The 14,366-nt window shown below is 34.4% G+C and overlaps 2 protein-coding genes across 2 annotated transcripts in view; both read left to right on the forward strand.

The window, feature by feature from the left end:
* LOC114662093 (monocarboxylate transporter 8-like) overlaps positions 1-14,366 on the forward strand; it is a 1,225,996-nt gene that overhangs the window by 827,472 nt on the left and 384,158 nt on the right. The window lies entirely within an intron of this gene.
* LOC114663263 (G-protein coupled receptor 12-like) lies at positions 4,117-6,171 on the forward strand. The gene is made up of 2 exons (XM_028817003.2): positions 4,117-4,338; positions 5,075-6,171. The coding sequence occupies exon 2, from the start codon at positions 5,077-5,079 to the stop codon at positions 6,082-6,084; it is 1,008 nt and encodes a 335-aa protein (XP_028672836.1). The 5' UTR covers positions 4,117-4,338; positions 5,075-5,076; the 3' UTR covers positions 6,085-6,171.

Raw genomic sequence — 14,366 nt, forward strand, 5'->3', positions numbered from 1 at the left:
CAGAGATGGGAGGAGGCATGGAGACCTGTGGCATATGCATCACATGCTCTGACTACAACTGAGTAGCGCTACGCACAGGTGCAAAGAAAGCACTATGCTTGACATGGACTTTTGATAGGTTTTATATACCTTTGTCTGGGAAGACATTTCCTCATGGAAGCACATCACTCTTCTATCTTCTGGGTGCACAAGCTTTGGATACCCTACCACCCAGAATTCAACGCTTCTGAATGAGGCTGAGGAGGTATTTATTATATTCAATAGTACAAGTTTCAGGAAAGAATCTGTGTACTGCAGGTCGCTGTCATACAACCCTGTAAACGCCAAGCCACGCACTAAGGACAAAGAGATGTAAGAAAGCACAAACATATATATGGATCCTGTCATAAATAATCTATCTGTTAGTGGTTCATACCTGGACGATTTAAAGATACACCTCCAAGTGGACAATATTTGTGAGCAAGTCATGAGAATATGTACAGAGGACTGGCCTGACAGAGCTAAATATGAAGGACCTCTCAAGCTGTATTAAGCTTAGCGTGCTTTTCAGACAGTCCAGGATGGCTTCCTCTTGAAAGGTACAAGGCTTGTGATACAATCTCCAATAAGAAATGGTGTTCTGTCAGAACTGCACCAAGAACATCAAGGTACAGCCAAATGATGAGAATGAGCACATCCACCAGTGTGGTGACCTGGTCTTAGTCTGCAATTGAATGAGATTGTGCAGTGCTGTAGAGTCTGCATAAAAAAATAAGCAAATCACACCAAACCATTGATGCCCACAGCATATCCAGGAAGACAGTGGCAAAAACTAGGAACAGACTTTTTTGCAATGAAAAGTCAGAACTATTTTCTTGTGGACTATTATTCCAGATGTTGCTCACCTGTTTTCCACTAACTCTTCTGATGTGATGAATCACCTCAAATCAAATTTTGCCTTTTATGGCACACCAGAGCAATTATTTACTGACAACGGGCTTGGACAGGATTTTCTCAATTTTTCAGAGGCCTATGGGTTTCATCATGTGACATGCAGCCCCAAATCTTCTCAAATCAATGTGGTCTGTCTGTAAAAAATCTGTTAAAGAAAGCCTCTGATTATTCTTTGGCTTTACTGCCATACCGCTCCCTCCAATGTACAATGAGTGTAACCCTGTCCAACTTGTTATGGAACAATACCTGCAAACAACAGTGACAACTCACCCACAGCTGTTGCACCCCAGTATACCTAATGGGGACCATGTTCAGAAGAAAAAGAAAAAAATAATGCTGAATGAGCTAAGCTGCAACACATCAACACATACTACAAAGTCAGAAACTTGAGCCACCTTCAGCCTGGAAGTGAATGATTCCAGAGGAGCATTCTGCCCCACATTCACCACTTGATCCTGACGCAAACACCTGAAAATGAGAGCTGTAGTGGACAGGCACAGCATCAGCAGTTTGACGTGCCACCCTCACCTGCATCTCCTGTACCCTAACATCACATTGGAGAGCTGTGATTAAACTGAACCTATCAATTAAACCTATAGAGTCAAACTAAAGAAACACTACCAATGGGAACAGGAAGTGTAAATAGATAATATTATATTAATGTCTTAATATTGATAGATATGTTTCCAAATATAAATACTGTAGTAATAGGAAGTTAATTGATGAGATAGAGAATTATTCTTTTACAGTTGTTACACTTAAGCTATTTCCCAAAGAAGAAGAAAAAGGCACCTTTTTAAAAAAAATTATATTATGTACGCTTAAACTTGTACTGCTAAGGAGAGGATTGCTTAAAATGAGAGATGTGGGATAATCTGTGCTCTGATCAGGGCTGTCTTAACACATGGGCACGCTAGGCAGGGGCCTCATGCTAATCTGTTGTCATGTTGTGACTTAATTGCTGTCAATAAATAAATATTATACTATATTAGACTATAAATATCTGTTACTGTTACAAGTGGACACTGACATTCGCTTCTGATTTAGTATCACGGCCATCTCTGCAAACTCAAGTGCAGGTATGTAGACGGAAAGCACAAATGTTAACGTCACTTCAACTGAATTCTCTGCAAAGAAATTTCGCAAATGTTTGTGTTGAACACTTGATTAATAATAATTAATCAATAGTAATTTCATACTGTGCCAACTCTGTCTGTATAGTTTACCAATTGAGTATCATTTATATGTTGAAATGTGTGTTTTTTTCAAGGCTCAAGTTATATTGTTAAAACGTTTGTGTTGATTATTCTTTGCTGTGCAGCATGTTTTTCATGTTTAAACAATGATTTTGTTGAGAGTACCAATACAATAAATATATGTTAAATTTTATCGACAATTGACATTTTTATTGCTGTGAGAGGATGTGTAGGTAGGGGCCCCAGTGCACTGCTTTGCCCGGGGGCCTGTAATGCTGTTAAGACGGCCCTGGCTCTGATTAAAATATGTATGAGAGCACAGTAATGTATGCGAGAGGTGTAGGAGGCTACCGGGAATAAGAGGGATTTTTGCTAGTTGAATTAAGAAGATTAATTACTTGAATCAAATTACTGGAGTCACGTCTCTTCTGTTACTGAATACAATATTTATACGCGGTGTCGTATTATATTATTAAATTACAATGTTGTGCTTACTTCACATTACTTTTCCCAACTTTTTTTTTAAATTTCATAAGATTAAAGCGTCACCGTAAAATTAAAGTGTTGCCATTGGACTGCTTTTTAATCGGCTTGTGATCCTTTTTGTAGGCGATTTAAGGCACAGCGTTAACTAAGTAGAACTTAATACTCACTCGTGAAGTGGCAGGGTTTGGGAAAACGCGTGAAAGAGTCGCTCGTCCTTTGTGTAGGCGCATCGTAAAGTCACCCGTTAAGTCATTTACTTCCAGTTGTGATCCTGATTACAATGTGGTGGAGTAAGCGAGCGATTCGAACTGTGCTGCTTAAAAATAGCCAATTCCGCTTGACGCAAACGAATAAAATAGCTTTAAAGATTTTGTAACTTAAGAAACTTAGTTGGAAAATCTCTAAGATGGAGAAAACTGGTCTTAGATAGCAATGAAATATCACTACTAAAGGTAAAATCTGTGCCAATCATAACATTTGAATTTTTAACGTATTTAATCTCTCTCTCTCTGTGTGTATATATATATATATATATATATATATATATATATATATATATATATATATATATATATATATATATATGGTTTATATACACATAGATATGGTTTTATTTGACATTAAGGCTGAAATAAAAACAAATAATTTGAGGCCTTTTTACATGATATACCCAACAATATTTAAATCCCCGAAACTGAACTGGACTAAGCAGATTTGAAAAGTTGTTATTTTACAATATTTAGGTACGAAACGGGATTAACAAACCTAATTTCTCAAAGTGAAAAGCAGAAGTGAGATCAGTGTTATCATTTTAATAAAATGCGGCAGCCATGAATTGACAGCAAATGGATCGACATAAATCATGTTAAAATTATTATTATGCTAAATCTTATCGTTCCATTATGTTAAGTTTCATATTTTTTATATTTTAGACAAATGCACATTTTAACAATTTGAGACTGAAGGCGTTATCTACGTTACACCCATGATAGTTTTATACTATCCGTGAAAGTTTATAATTGATGAAGGTAAACTAATCTGCATATACAATTATGAATATAAAATGATTCAGGATTCGAGAAAGCTGCACTACAATTTTTCAGACCATAGTCGAAGTCGCAGGCTAAAGTATTCACATTTTACTGTACGTTCTGTACTATTTCAAAATGCATCTAAGGTATACTGGACACTGACATGGACAACAAGATAGGCGCTTATAAAATGATAAAACAGATAAAATGACTTTTTGATTTTGATTAATCACCATTAAATGTGCATCGTAACATCTTAATAACTGTCATTTTTTTCCACCCATTACTGAATGCAACCAGGTATCAGTCCGCAGCTGCTGTACGTGGAGACTGACCTTGGACTGAGCTATTGCAACGTTTGGAGAAAGCCTGTGAATGAAATGTGAACGATGACGATTATTTATTTATTTATTTATTTATTTATTTATTTATTTATATATATTTCAAACACCATTCTGTTCGCTAAGCTGACTTGGGACCTAATCACGAAAACAGTGAACATGTTGACGTCAGATCTCAGATGTACCAAAAGAGCAAATAGGACAGAATATTAAGCGCTAGTCGGGACATGCTTGCGTGATATACAAATACCCTAAGAAACGTCGACTCAGGCATACATCTTGAAATATTTTACTCGAAGAACGTTGGGAATTCTGAAAAGGGAAACACGTTCGCCAGCTTTTGTTAAAAGAGTAAGTAATGATTTGTGTTTATTTTTTGCCCGCTGGAATTTGTATCAAAAAGAATCCTTGAAACGCTGAAAAAATGTACTGCTTTAAATGGTAATCGGACGTATTATCTGGCTGTGTTAACATATACATACAATTTTTATTATGTAAAAAATTAACCAATATAATTTGAATTATAATACCTAGGTGACCTTTGCGTGTCTTTTCATACCGTTACAACTCTGTCCTTAAAATGCTTAAAAATCAGAGAATACTTAATCGACTACGGTTCGTTAATATAAAGCACTGGTAGCGATTTATTTGGGAAGGGCAACTCAAGTACAATCGTGAACTCAGCCGTATAAACGATCAGAAAAATAAGTCCTTTGAACTGACCTTGAATATTACATTTTAAACTAATGCAATGGTTGTTTGAAAATCTAATGGGTAATTTTATGTTGTAAAGATAAACGTGTCATTGAGCCTATTAGCCTATAATCTGTCATCTGTTTTTCATTGCCAGTTTCTTTATATTCGAGTGACTGTGCTGTATTTTACATCCATTTTAGCATGTTTTTATTACCATGGTAATATATCTTGTGGGAGCAGAAGATTACTTTTACACGCAGAAGAATAAAAAAAACATGTTGTTCGCTATACGGGTTAGTTAATTCCACATTCTAGGTTAAAAATTGCATTATAGAAAAACAAATGCCTCGATCTACTTATTTCCTAACAACCCTCGTCTTTTCTTCCTTAGCTATGCTTCACATTGTTGCTGCAGCTATGAGCAACCACCTTCAAAATATCTCTTCCTTAAATTCACTAGACTGGCTTTCTCAAGACGACAGAAATTCTTCGTCTGTCAGAACTTCTGATCTCCAAGTCGTGGCTGTAAGCCCATGGGATATCACTCTGTGTGTCACTGGGACTATTATATCTTGTGAAAATGCAGTCGTGATTGCGATTCTCTTCTACTCTCCAACACTTCGAGCGCCCATGTTTGTTCTAATAGGCAGTCTGGCTCTGGCAGATCTCCTAGCAGGACTAGGTCTCATCCTGAATTTCATTTTCATATATTTGCTCCGTTCCGAACTGGCCTCGTTAGCCGCAGCTGGGCTTTTAATTACCGCATTTTCAGCGTCTGTGTGCAATCTGCTTGCTATAACGATTGACAGGTACCTCTCCCTGTACAACGCATTAACATACCACACTGAAAGAACTGTTACTTGCACGTACATGATGCTGTTTCTTATCTGGTTCACCAGTATCATCATGGGAATGCTGCCGATTATAGGATGGAATTGTTTAAGAGACGAGTCCTTGTGCAGCATACTGAGACCTGTCACCAGGAACAATGCGGCTGTGTTGTCTGTTTCGTTTCTGCTCATATTTGCAATGATGCTGCAGCTATACCTCCAGATTTGCAAAATCGCTTTTAGACATGCACAGCAAATTGCAGTCCAACATCAATTCATGGCCGCCTCACACGCCTCCTCCACTACTAAGGGGGTGTCGACCTTGTCTGTTATTCTGGGAATATTTGCCTTTTGCTGGATTCCATTTGCAATGTACACCTTAGTAGCAGACTCCAGCTATCCTGTGGCATACACCTATGTGACCATCCTGCCTGCAACATGCAATTCTGTTATTAATCCTATTATTTATGCCTTCAGAAACCCAGACATTCAGAAATCTTTTTGCCTGGCATGCTGCAGTTGTGTTCCTGAAACTTTCACCTTGAGACCAAGGACATCTAGTAATGTATAGGACTTCTATCTATCTATCTATCTATCTATCTATCTATCCATCCATCCATCCATCCATCCATCCATCCATCCATCCATCCATCCATCCATCTATCTATCTATCTATCTATCTATCTATCTATCTATCTATCTATCTATCTATCTATCTATCTATCTATCTATCTATCTATGTGCAATTTTGGTTTGAGGGGAAATTCTCTTAAGTAATGTCGAGTCTTCTACTAGTACGGAAGTTTGTCTGCACATCTGTATGCATTTAACAGAAATTATTTGGACTTAGCAGATTGTTACCTTTTTATTTTACAGTATCATTTAGAGAATTTTCCCACATTGCCATTTCAAGAGAATCATACTAGTGTTTCTCAAAAGTTAAAGTGAAAGTATAAAATATTGCTGCTATTCTTTTATGATTCATGTACAGATCATCCGGCATCTAACAAAGCTGTAAATGTTTGTAACAATCTCATGCCTTCTTCCATAATGTGGAGACACATATCAGGAATAAATATAGTTCAAAATGGTGCAAGCAGAAAACCTTTTAATCTGTGGGATATTAGTCATCAGTCATATTTGTTTGTTTCTATTCTCCGCACTGTTCACATTTAGCAGTGTACGCCCACAAATAGTTTGAAATTTTAAAGACATTCTGTCTTTAATTGTCTTCTATTGAAAATGTTTAACTGTTACATTATACATGCAGTATTTTTGAAAAAAATGTTAATAGGTTACATATTACCTCTGTCTTAATACAAGAGATATTTTCAATAATTATGTTTTTTATAATTATTATATTTACTTTGTCACTCAAAATGGCTTTTTGTTGTATTATAGTGGTTGAGCAGTTCTTGTCATGTTTTAGAACACAAACTTGTTTTTTTACCTTGGTCTTAACATTCTGCTCTTAATATTCTAAAATGTACAATGTTTACATCATCATAGATCTCCTTTTCCAGTTATTTCCTTATTGTGCATTTATCAGCTATAATCCACATGGAAATATTTGTTTTCTTCACAACAACATTTGTTTTTATTTTTGCATCTTCTGTGAAATATACACTGTATAGAGTTCTGTATGTAGTGGCATATTTCCACACTTTTAGTGGGTACTTTTTCCCATATCCCAGAAACATACAGTTCAGTTTGTGTGGTGACTCTTAAGTGTGCTCAGTGAGCGTGGAACATTAAATGTTTACGTGAATGACTGGGACTTGCAGTGGACTGGCACCCCATCAAGGATTAGTCTCTGCTTTGAAACTGAGGTCACTGAAACAGAGGCCAGCCATGCATAGTCGTGTTTCAGGATAATTGGGAAAAGCAGGTAGTTAACATAAACAGTAATAATAAAGTCATACACTGTATTTAAAGTGGATAGCAAAATAACAAAACAGCAAGAGAACAATATCCTAAAATAAATGTACATAAATCGAGTTGTTTCAAAATTAAAAGACATAAACATATGTGAACATAACAGATAGAAAAAAGTAAAAATAAAAAATAGAAAAAATTTCTAAAAATAAAAATAAGTAATAGTGCAAAGATATAAGAAACCTCTAAAAGATATAATGAAAATAAACAAAATTACAGTAATATATAGATGGCAACAAGAAATAAATTTGTAAATCGATAAATTCAGATGTATAACAGATATATACAACAAAAAGGCAATAAGAAAACAGAAAAACAGAAAAAAAGAAAAAAATCCTTGAGCAGCACAGATGACAAACTGACCAAGAAATTAATTTAAAAAATATTGTGAAAGATACAAATGAAAAGTATATGTGTCCTTCCAAGGTTACTCAAATCACGTTTTAAGGGATTAAAATGTCCTTTGGCTTTATAACAACACTTAAAATTTATCAAGAAGTGAGGGAGGTGCATTTCAAGGCCGAAAAGCTTTCTACTTCAGGGCCACATAAATCAATTCTCTAAAGGAAGAAAATTAGAAAAGCAAACTTATATGATGTTAAATGGTGAAATTAAAACAAAAAAAGTAGGAACAATAAAGAATTGCTACTTTTTATACAAAAATAAATGACACAAACCCACATAACTTCCAACAATATTGGTTGGAAAGGAATGACTACACAAAAAAGAAAAGGATAACTGAATTCAAATAAGTATAGCAATTAAAACAGAAATAAGTGAAAAATCAGAGCAAAACATTAGATAATGAAAAAAAGGATTGGTGGGGCTCACCAGTATTGTTAAGTTCAATTGAGGACAAACAAACCAGAATTTTGTAATGGTTCACATATATTTACTTCAATGGATTTTGATTACTGAACTTTATTTACGCACATTTTTTTGAATATATTGTTCTCATGTTGTTGTGTAATTTTGCTATGTACTTTACATATATGGTTTTATTATTACTGTTCAAGTTAAATCCCTGCTTATACTGATTATTAATAATTAGACTTCATTATAAGCAGACTTATTATTTGTTTGAGTGTTTACTTTGGTCAGAATAATTGGGTCCAGAGAATGAATGAATACTCTATATAAACATATAGTTTATTAAGAATGACAGATGTTTTCAATTCTTTTCTTCAGTTCCAGTGACCTGGATTTTTTTTTTTTGGAGTTTCCATATTACCCAAGTGCTTTTGTAGTGTTCAGTTATATGCTTACTACTGACTATAAATTGGTCCTCTAAGAATTAGGTTTGTGTGTGTGTGTGAAGGTGTCCTGTGGTGAACTGGTATCCCAACAAGAACTGGTTCTTGACTTCCCCACAATGTCTCTGGCTACTCATGGAAAAAGCAACATCATAAACACCTGACAATGGCTTTTTTACCACTTAGATTTGCCAGTACAATAATATGTGCTTTTGTTTAAACATTATTCTGTTGCTCATGTTGAAATGTTTATGTTAACATATAGCATTTTAAGCAGTAGCTCATTTCAATTCACAGATCTCAAGTGCCGTACACAGTAATACATACAGTGAAAAAAACAAAAACATTGGTGGACATCTTGCCATTTTTAAAATATAATGTTCTGATTAGCATAATCATGAAATATGCTCATTTACACAGGTATGACAAGCACAAATAAGCTCACCGTGACTTAACTGTTGCACACACCTTCCTACATTAGAATGCAAAAGAAAAGAAAAGAAATTATAGGTCTGATGGGCTGATTCTGATAAAAATCGTAAAAAGTAATGTTTTCAGGCCTGCCCTAAATACTCTCCTAAATTAATAAATTCAAACAGAACTAGCCCTTGTGCATTGTTTAAATAATTTACCAATTTGACAAATGAGAAATGTTAACTACTACTCCATTTCTAAAATGAAACTAATTATCTTTCCCTTTGACTAAGTTCACAGGCAAATTAGTAACAATCAGTAAAAAAATAATAGTAAAATACTGTTCTGGAAGCACTCACTCTTAACAACATTTGTAAGTCACTATCAACTAAAGCAATTCCAATTCCTAATTAAAAGTATGGATGTCAGATCATTATTGAATAAATCAGATCTAGACCCAAGTATATATTTGTAATTATTGGCCAATTTCAGATGTACATTTTTCTTCTCTCCCCTTCCAGCAGCTATTCTCCTTGAGATGGCACTGCCAAGATATAAAGTTAGGTAATAGGAAATAGAAGCAGCAGATTCAATGGAACCCGCTCAGTTTCATGGTTATGACCCTTTTGGTTACGGGAAACACTTTTAATTCATGTTGTTGGTGAGATGTATGCATTTGTAGGACTGAATGGTGGCACATAATTGGGAAATTAGGTCCTCTGCATTATAGCTTAAAGGGCCTAGGTTCAGTTTCTGTCTACTGTTTACACTGAGTTTGCTGGTACTCCTCATGTCTATAATGCTAAATTTAAACAAATATGAGTGCACATGTGTGGGCATGGGAAAGAACTGTGAGATGAACAGGCATACAATCTAAGATTTGTTCTTACACCCAGTTCTACAGGGAAGGGCTGTGGCTTCACAGAGCCCTGTAATGTACTACGTGCTTTCAGAAAATGTATGATCAAAGATTGTCTATATACTTGTTTAAATAAATGAGATTCTTATAACTCTTATATACTGATAATAAAATGAACTGTAAAGCGTGAGTATATTTAGGCAAAGGTTAATGATTTCTTTACAAGAAAAATTAGACTGGTAGAGTTCATTCTAATGTTCTAAGTCCAAGTACCTGAAATTTACTTACAATTATGGCATAGGTAGTGAATGGCACAATTTTCAATGCAGAATTGAAAATACTATTTTGATTGCTTAGATTGCCAGTAATCTCTAAACACTGAAGATGTCTGGAGAACTCTCACTTTACTTAAAATGACCTCACACTTGATACTCTCTGGATTTAAACATCCCTAACAGCAGCAGGCAGGTACAAAACCACACTGGCCAGCAACTCAGAGAGTCTCTTTAAAAATTACAATCAACTTTGAAATTATATTACACAGTAAAGTGTATCATATATGTGAGAGAAGGCTAGCTGCAGTTTGCCTTGTTTGAGATGCAGCCTCTGTGAAGTTTGAGATTGATTTTGAAAACAGAAGTCTGGAAAGTTATGTTCATTTCATGGTAAGTACAATAATAATTGCAACGTGAAATTCATCTTATAATTAAAGTATCACATAAGAGGTGTCGCAGTGGTTACTGTTGCTGCCTTTTTGTTCCACTAAGCATGGTATACATACAGTATATATACATACAGTGTATATATATATATATATATATATAATATATACACATACTAGTGGGCTTTGCCCCCTGCTCGCTTTGCTCGACAACCCCCAGGCCTACGCTACGCGCTAGCCTCTTTGCAGTTCTGCCGCTCGCGTATGGGGATGCGGATGTACAATTTAAACAGATTTTTATTTACATGGGAATTGTTACATATGCATCAATGCAACATATTGTGATTGAATTTTGTTTCTTTGTTTCTATTAATTAAAACGACTTTTTCGAATGTTTGGCTCTGAGATTTATTAATTGTGTTTGCAAAAGCTATTCTAACCGGAACTGTTAACATTTAAATATGGATGGCATATCAAGACCTCCTTTGTTGTGTAATGTTACTTTACTGTTCTTGGGTACATCCTTCTTTCTACAGTAATTTGCGTGTTGGAAGATCAGACGTTGTTAACGGTTGTAGATATTCTTCGGGATATTGTAAGTTGTTGTTTTCATCTTCCGCATGATCACCACTGTTTCAGCATAGTCTATTGATACGCATTTAACCAATTTGCTGTGTAACTGATCGACATTTTTGGATGCATTTAACCAATTTGCGGTGTAACCGATCATCATTTTTGGCGTTAATTCATTTCACTTTTTCATTTCTCGGTGCTAGAGGACTGTGGTCTTGTTTGAAAATGTTTGAGAGGAGGGCGTGACCTGAAAAAATCACAAGGCAAAAGTCTCATCTTGCGGGACTTGAAAAAATCTCTCTTCCAAAAGTCTCGTTGTGTCAAACAATTTTTTTATGTAATAGAGATATATATATATATATATATATATATATATATATATATATATATATGCTGCATGTTCCCTGGATCCACATGTTTTCTTCTGGTTTCTTTCTAAATTCTAGAAACAGGCTGGTTAATCTGATTGGTGATTGGTAATAACTGATCCTGTATGAAAGAGTGAAGGTGTTTCTAAATATGCCCTGTGATGACTGACTGGCGTCCCTTCTAGGGTAATTAACATGTTGCCCAGTGTTGGTTGCATAGGGTAAAGCACCTAGCACCTTCATACTGAAATACAGATTTTTAGAAAAATGAATGAATGAAAATAACATTTAGAGATCTAAACTGAAAGGTTAGTTCTGACCTTGAATTGGAAATGCAAGAAAGGGAAACAAGTGAGCTCATTTTGGTCAATGCAATGTAGTATACTGTTAGTTCATTATCTTTTTTGTTCAAACAATAACTAGCAAAACAGTGAAGTGAAATATTTAAAGACGTACAGTTAAGCTTTTTGTAATTTAAACTTTTTAGATCCACAAATCATGTTTCAAATGCATAACTTTAGTTTGGAATTTCCTTAAACCAATGTATATGCACAACAGAAGTGAAGGTTTTTCATACTGTAGTTTTTACATGCAACTTTGTCTTGAGCACTACTTCTAAAAAGTTGATAATTATGTTTGGATAGGGAAAATTCTATTTGAATAATAAGTTTTTTTTCATCCCTCTACTTAACACTAAAGTTTAATTGTTATTTTAATTATTCTTCATTTGGCAGATTTGTTTAACTAAGGTTAAGATTAGAATGTACTGCAACTGTTCATAGACATTTTTACATTTGGTGCACAGGCGGGTTAAGAGACTTGCTCACGGTTACATAGTGAGGATGACAACTATAAATATGAATTAAACTGGAAGCGCTGTGACATAAAGATTCAAAGATTCAGTCATACTGCCAGCCTAGCCTTCCTAAATAAATTAGATGATACATAAGTAATTGATCAAAACATGAATTTAATTACAGAAAAGTAATTAAGTCTAATACCAACATTCCAGGGCTAACAAACTAAATTTATTTAAAATTTTATTTTTTGTGTATCTCCATACCTTTTCATATTATAATGTTAATGTATTACAATAATACAGCTTTTAGTTTTTTTATTTATGAAAATAGATTTTTAATTAAATTCAAATTGGAAAGTATATATCAATAATATTAGATTGCCACACTGTTAAAAAATACATATGGGTGCATTCAGTTGTTAAAAGTTTGTTACATGGAGACACAAAAATGCTGCAAAAGGGCAAATGCATTGTTATTCTGTGTAGCTCGTTACTGCAAAAACTCATTTGACTCATGGCATTTACCTGACTAACTAAATTATAACCCAGGATAACCTTCTCAGTGGCATTTAAGAAAACAAAAAATATACTCATGCATCTCAACCTACACTGTTATGTTTGCACATGACAATACTTTGGGAACAACTGTCTATTCCAATATACAGAAAAATATAAATGATACTCTTAAAATTGTTGTTTTTCAGAAGAGAAAAAACACTCCTGTTTTGTATTCTGATGTGAAGAAGAATTATATTATTCCTCTTATTAAGGTAAACATGCTTTTTTCTACCCACATTTAAAAAAAAGTCTGACTAGTGTTAAAACACATACAGTACCTTTGACTTTGGTTAAGTTGCTAGAATAAATATATTACATGGGTAGAAAAACTGTGAATAATGATATGATTTTTCTAATATCTTTATTATAGGTATAAGTAGCAGGTTTTCCTTCTTATACTTAGATTTGATTTATGATGACGATTTTCCAAACTGAGATGAAATATTCAGAATTTATATTGTACATCTTCAAATTGCAATCTCTTAAGACTTTATTTTTCATATATAATGTAAATATATTGATTTTCTGCATACTTAAGATAAAGCCCATTAATGTTTTCACTAGGTTTAATTCACCTATAGCCTATTTTCTATGTTACAATATTAAAAACATACTTAGTCAAACACTTGGAAGAATGCTATCTTTAAATAATTTCATAAATAAAGGATTACAAGTCTAGGATTACCTACTGCCAAAATGTGCTTTGTAACTTTATATGTAACAAAGACTACATTAAACTTAAATCAAGATCAAAATCCTTTGCTGGAAGATAGTTATGAAGATAGTTAAAGACAGTAAGGAGAAGGTAGGCATCATCACTCCTTAAGGTCTTTTAAGGTTTTTAAGATTTGTAGCAGTGGATACACTTTTCCGTGACATAAGGAAAAAGTCCTTGTGAAGTTAACAAGCAGCAGTTGCTTTGTTTATATCAACAATGTGACAGACACGGTGAAGCAATGGCAGAAAAGTATTTAAAGATCCCCAAGCTTGATAAGGTTTGACACACTCTGAACATTCAGACGTGTGACCATAGACATACCCAGTTGTATTTTCTGCTGCATGTGGTGTCTATTTAAAGTCAAAAATCAAGGCCATTGTAACCATTCTTCCAACCGAGGATTTAAAAAACTTACTATAGAATGGATGGATGGTTGGATGGATGGATGGTTAGATGGTACTACAAACTCATCCGACATATATGCCTTTAATGAAGGGCTCAATGCTTTACTGGTTCAGAGAGACTGGGCAATGAAGAATTTCTAATAGTACGTATGTCTAAGAAGCTGTGTGGTGTTGATCTTTTTTTTTATAATTTTATTGATTTTATTGTAATCATTCCATACAAATAGATCAATTTTTACAAAAAAAAAGGACTGAAAACAAATCCACCCCCACCCTTGAGAAAGAGAGCATGGCCAATGGACTAAAACTTA

The sequence above is a fragment of the Erpetoichthys calabaricus genome, chromosome 12, assembly GCF_900747795.2.
Source record: "Erpetoichthys calabaricus chromosome 12, fErpCal1.3, whole genome shotgun sequence".
Classification (NCBI taxonomy): domain Eukaryota; kingdom Metazoa; phylum Chordata; class Cladistia; order Polypteriformes; family Polypteridae; genus Erpetoichthys; species Erpetoichthys calabaricus.

Bases quoted from the DNA above. Each gene is read 5' to 3' on its own strand.
- LOC114663263 (XM_028817003.2), top strand. From the start codon at position 5,077: ATGCTTCACATTGTTGCTGCAGCTATGAGCAACCACCTTCAAAATATC.